The 5,139-nt window shown below is 38.6% G+C and overlaps 1 protein-coding gene across 1 annotated transcript; it reads right to left on the minus strand.

The window, feature by feature from the left end:
• Positions 1 to 1,299: 1,299 nt before the first annotated feature.
• Positions 1,300 to 4,293, minus strand: DEFB128 (defensin beta 128). The gene is made up of 2 exons (XM_032606077.1): positions 4,245 to 4,293; positions 1,300 to 1,535 (listed from the first exon to the last, which is right to left on the minus strand). The coding sequence occupies exons 1-2, from the start codon at positions 4,291 to 4,293 to the stop codon at positions 1,300 to 1,302; spliced, it is 285 nt and encodes a 94-aa protein (XP_032461968.1).
• Positions 4,294 to 5,139: the final 846 nt, after the last annotated feature.

Consider the following 5,139-nt stretch of genomic DNA (forward strand, 5'->3'; position numbering starts at 1 on the left):
AACTACTAAAAGGAAGGTCCTTGTAGGCTCTTAAAATAGTGACCTATCCATCTAAATATTTGTCTCTCTGTCCTCTCAGTGAAACAATATGGTGAGCTGCACATAGAGGGATAAGGCTCATTGATTTCTTTATCCAAGATGAGTAAATGTTAGCTCCATGAAAGTTATTTATGACAAATACTTCAAGCAAGGAACATCAATGGATGTCACCACAAAAGTTTCGGTTCTGTTCATCTGGAGAGCATTTGTTATGGTCATGACTTACTGAAATTTTATCTAGTTCCTGAAGAGCTTTTTAAATATGTCCTTCTCAATTTATAAGGCTTTAAATTTCACACTATTTCTTTAATTTTTTAATTTCAGCTTCATTGAGGTATACTTGACTTACAAAATTGTAAGGTATTTAAAGTGTGTAACGTGATGATTTGATATATGTATACATTATGAAAAGAATCTCCCCCATCTAATTAATTAATACAGCCATTGCCTCAAATTGTTTGTTTGTTTGTTTTGGTGAGAACACTTAAGTTCTACTCTCTCAGCAAATTTCAATTATAGAATACAGAATTGTCAACTATAGTCACCATATTTTACATTAGAACCCCAGACCTTATTCATCTGAATAGCTAAAAGTTTATAAATTTCACACTTTTGAAACCAACAGACTATGAAATGATTTCAAAGATCCTACGAGTAATATTTGCCTAATTGTGTCAAATGGACACAACTTAGTTCAAATTGCTACTAAAAAAGGAGATAAAGCATGCACGTTAAATGAGCTTCAAATGATGTACTGGAATTATCACTAGCTGTCATCACTGCCCATTAGACCTGCCCCAATAACGATTGTGAAAATATTCAAATGTCTTGCCTTCCCCTAATGAATTCTTAGCTGTTAGCCAAACCCTCTGTATTCATTCCCACACACACAAAGCCAGGACATTCAGATCTGCTTAGACCTAAGAAACTTCATTAAAAAGAGTAACATGAAATGCTATGAAACATTACCTCAAATAGAAAATGGAGGGGCTAACTGCCACCTCTACTAACGTGTTCACTTCATATCTGTATCACCCATGTTGCTACTATAATGCCTAGAACATGAAAAATATTCACTTATGTTTGAAGTGTTAAAAAATGAGTGAATACATTAACAAATAAATCCAGGTTAGCATAGGACTTTATTATGCAGAGAATCAAGTTCACAAAAGAAGTAGATAAATCTTTTGCCCTTCCCTGTTGGATTAGGTGGCACTTTTGGTTTAAGAAGAGTGGAGACCAATGGAACAAGTGCTTGGTTTATAGTGAAATTGTGCTAAGTGTGACAGTGGGTAAGATAGCATAGTCCAACTCCAAATCAGGCTTCCTTGAAGGTGCAGGTGGCTCTATGACTTGTTGATATTGTCTCTTTTCATCTTCATTAATACAACATAATTTTCCATTTACACATGCTATTTCATATGTTTCTCCCAGTTTGCATTTCTTCCTGCAGTAACCTGATATGCTACTAAAGCATCTTCTGTGTCGTGCTGCATCTATGCACAGGAAACAGCAATGAACAAGATTAGTTCCTGAGGCAGAGAAGAAGTTATGTGGTTCCCCACAAACTATGACATCCTGTGGTCCCAAAGTGAACCTTATGCTAAGAGAAAACTCAGAGCCTCCTCCTTGAAAATCATCCCAAGTTAAGACATCCAAAACCCCAGGTTCCTAGCCAATACCCAAAGCCAACATCCTGTCAGCCCTACCACAGTCCAGTGTCCCCAGAGAGTACCAACTTGTCACCATGGCACAATTCAAAGCCAAATTAACTTTTAAAAGAACATCACAGATAGAACGTTTAAAGTTAACAGTGTAATTGGGTTTCACACTCACTGAGATGGACAGCAGAAAACTCCCTTTGCCAATACCTCAGGGGTCTCAGCATTTATTGCTGTTGAAAACTTCCCTCATTCAGCCTCTATGATTTTTTCACAACCTGACTCTTCCATCTCTTCTCTCTCTCTCTTTCCCTCTCTCTGTCTCTCTCTCTCTGTCTCTCTGTCTCTCTCTTTCTCTCTCTCTCTCTCCATCCTCCTTTTGATCTCAGATAAACATGTTGTCCAGGGATCAAACTCAATTCCATGTATGCCTGTCTTCCCAGACATTCAAAATGTTACCTATTCAGAGCATTGCATTGAGGTCCTAAATCTGCTTTTCCAATTCTTTCTTTACCCTTGTACGCAAATGTGAACAAGCCCACAGAATAAAGATGAAGAAAAAAGACATGGTTCTCCTTATTCTTTTTTTTTTTTTAACATCTTTATTGAAGTATAATTTCTTTACAATGTTGTGTTAGTTTCTGCTGTATAATGAAGTGAATCAGCTCTATGTATACATATATCCCCATATACCCTCCCTCTTGCATCTCCCTCCCACCCTTCCTATCCCACCCTTCTAGGTGGTCACAAAGCACCAAGCTGATCTCTCTGTGCTATGCAGCTGCTTCCCACTAGCTATCTATTTTTTTTTTTAACATCTTTATTGGGGTATAATTGCTTTACAATGGTGTGTTAGTTTCTGCTTTATAACAAAGTGAATCAGCTATACATATACATATGCTCCCATGTGTCTTCCCTCTTGCGTCTCCCTCCCTCCCACTCTCCCCATCCCACCCCTCCAGGCTCTCCTTATTCTAAATTCCAGAACCAAGGAGCATCTTTGAAGGTTAAAAAGATATATTTTTTAACATCTGTATTGGAGTATAATTGCTTTACAATGGTGTGTTAGTTTCTGCTTTATAACAAAGTGAATCAGCTATACATATACATATATCTCCATATCTCTTCCCTCTTGTGTCTCCCTCCCTCCCACCCTCCCTATCCCACCCCTCTAGGTGGTCACAAAGCACCGAGCTGATCTCCCTGTGCTATGTGGCTGCTTCCCACTAGCTATCTATTTTACCTTTGGTAGTGTATATATGTCCATGCCACTCTCTCACTTTGTCCCAGCTTACCCTTCCCCCTCCCCATGTCCTCAAGTCCATTCTTTAGTAGGTCTGCGTCTTTATTCCCATCTTGCCCCTAGATTCTTCATGACCTTTTTTTTAGATTCCATATATATGTGTTAGCATACTGTATTTGTTTTTCTCTTTCTGACTTACTTTACTCTGTATGACAGATTCTAGGTCCATCCACCTGACTACAAATAACTCAATTTCATTTATTTTTATGGCTGAGCAATATTCCATTGTATATATGTGCCACATCTTCTTTATCCATTCATCTGTCAATGGACACTTAGGTTGCTTCCATGTCCTGACTATTGTAAATAAAGCTGCAATGAACATTAGAGAAATGCAAATCAAAACTACAATGAGATATCATCTCACACCAGTCCGAATGGCCATCATCAAAAACTCTAGAAACAATAAATGCTGGAGAGGGTGTGGAGAAAAGGGAATCCTCTTGCATTTTTGGTGAGAATGTAAATTGATACAGCCACTATGGAGAACAGTATGGAGGTTCCTTAAAACACTAAAAATAGAACTACCATACGACCCAGCAATCCCAGTACTGGGCATATACCTTAAGAAAACCATAATTCAAAAAGAGTCATGTACCACAATGTTCATTGCAGATCTATTTACAAAAAGATATTTTTAAGACCACAAAAAGACAACCTACCTTCCTACAAGAGCAAAGAAGAAGGGAACTCTCACTGACAGAGCTCTCACCATGAATTTGGTGCTTCACATTTGTAAGCTCATGTAATCCTCACATGAAATAAAATCATTATGAAATTGAGTCGTTATACTCACCTGACAGATGAGAAAACTGATTTTCAGAGGGAATAATTAACTCATTTCATACAACTAGACCATGATGAGGACATATTTTAACCTCACATCTACAAGACTCCAAAGCTTGTACTATTCACATTACTGTTTTAGTGTAGGCTGAAAATGAATTTGGAAAATGGAAAACGAGATGGCCAGATTCCTGGGTGAGAACTATGTCCAACATTGTAAAGGTAATTCTAGATGATGGATTCCTTCCTGTCTTTGGAGAGGACTTCTGATAGTACAGCCCTGGTTTCTTACCTCCCTGGTTGCTGTCCTCTAAGACACAGACTCAAGTCAGGGTCCGAAGACAGTGAGTACTTTTGATGATACCAGCAAGATATCAATAATCTTGAAGGCCCTGCCCCCATTCCTGTGACTAGTAATATTTCCTAGAATTTCATGGTACATTTAGACACATTACCTTTGGGTACCTCAAACAGCAGAATAATGAGAACCAGAAACAGCTTCATGTTTACAGACTTCCCAAGACAAATAGGCAGCAGAATTTCTTTGTCCAGTGACCTGTGTCACACAGTCACGGAGAGTCTTTCAAGATGAGACAGAGTTTTGGGTGCTATCAGGGTTCTGAGCTCTTATTTTAACCCACATGGAAGGACAGGAAATCCAAGTCCACCCCCACTTTCATTCCCAAATATGGAGATCACCATCACAGAACATTTGATCACATCACACTTACTCCTCCTTCCTCAGGATATGAGCTCCCAGAGAGCAGGAACAATGATTTCTCCACCTGGGCCATCAACCCACTTGGGTCAAGGTTGGTTGGCCATGTGTCCTGGTTTGTGTGGGACTGTCTTAATTTATTCCTACTTTTCCAATATCCAATCCAGCTAGTACCGCTTTTCACTCACAAAGGTAATCCATTTGGAAGAATAACTGACTCATTAACTAATCCATGTAAACACATAAGCACATCAAATAATCATGTTTTTAATGTATGAGACTTCCAGAAAATCCTCTAAGAGAAAGATTGCTTTTAGGTTTGGCTAGATAAATGGATGTTATTTCAGAGTTTCCCATAAAGTCTTACCCATCCAGTAAAGCTCAATTCCACAACTAAAATCTTTCAAAAGATCAAATCTCTTTAGCACAGTGTCCAGCTTATTATGAACTGGTCCCCACTCACCTCTCCTGGGTTTTTATATGGAACCACTTTTTTTTCTGCCAAATTAGTGTGGGTGCTGCTACCCAACTTACTTCCATAACATGTTTCTTTGCACATTTAAATCCCTCTTTACAAATATTACACCCCCCATCCCATCTACCTAATTGGCCCTGTTGAGCTCCTAATTTTC

This window comes from Phocoena sinus, chromosome 15 (genome assembly GCF_008692025.1).
Source record: "Phocoena sinus isolate mPhoSin1 chromosome 15, mPhoSin1.pri, whole genome shotgun sequence".
NCBI classification, from domain to species: Eukaryota; Metazoa; Chordata; class Mammalia; order Artiodactyla; family Phocoenidae; genus Phocoena; species Phocoena sinus.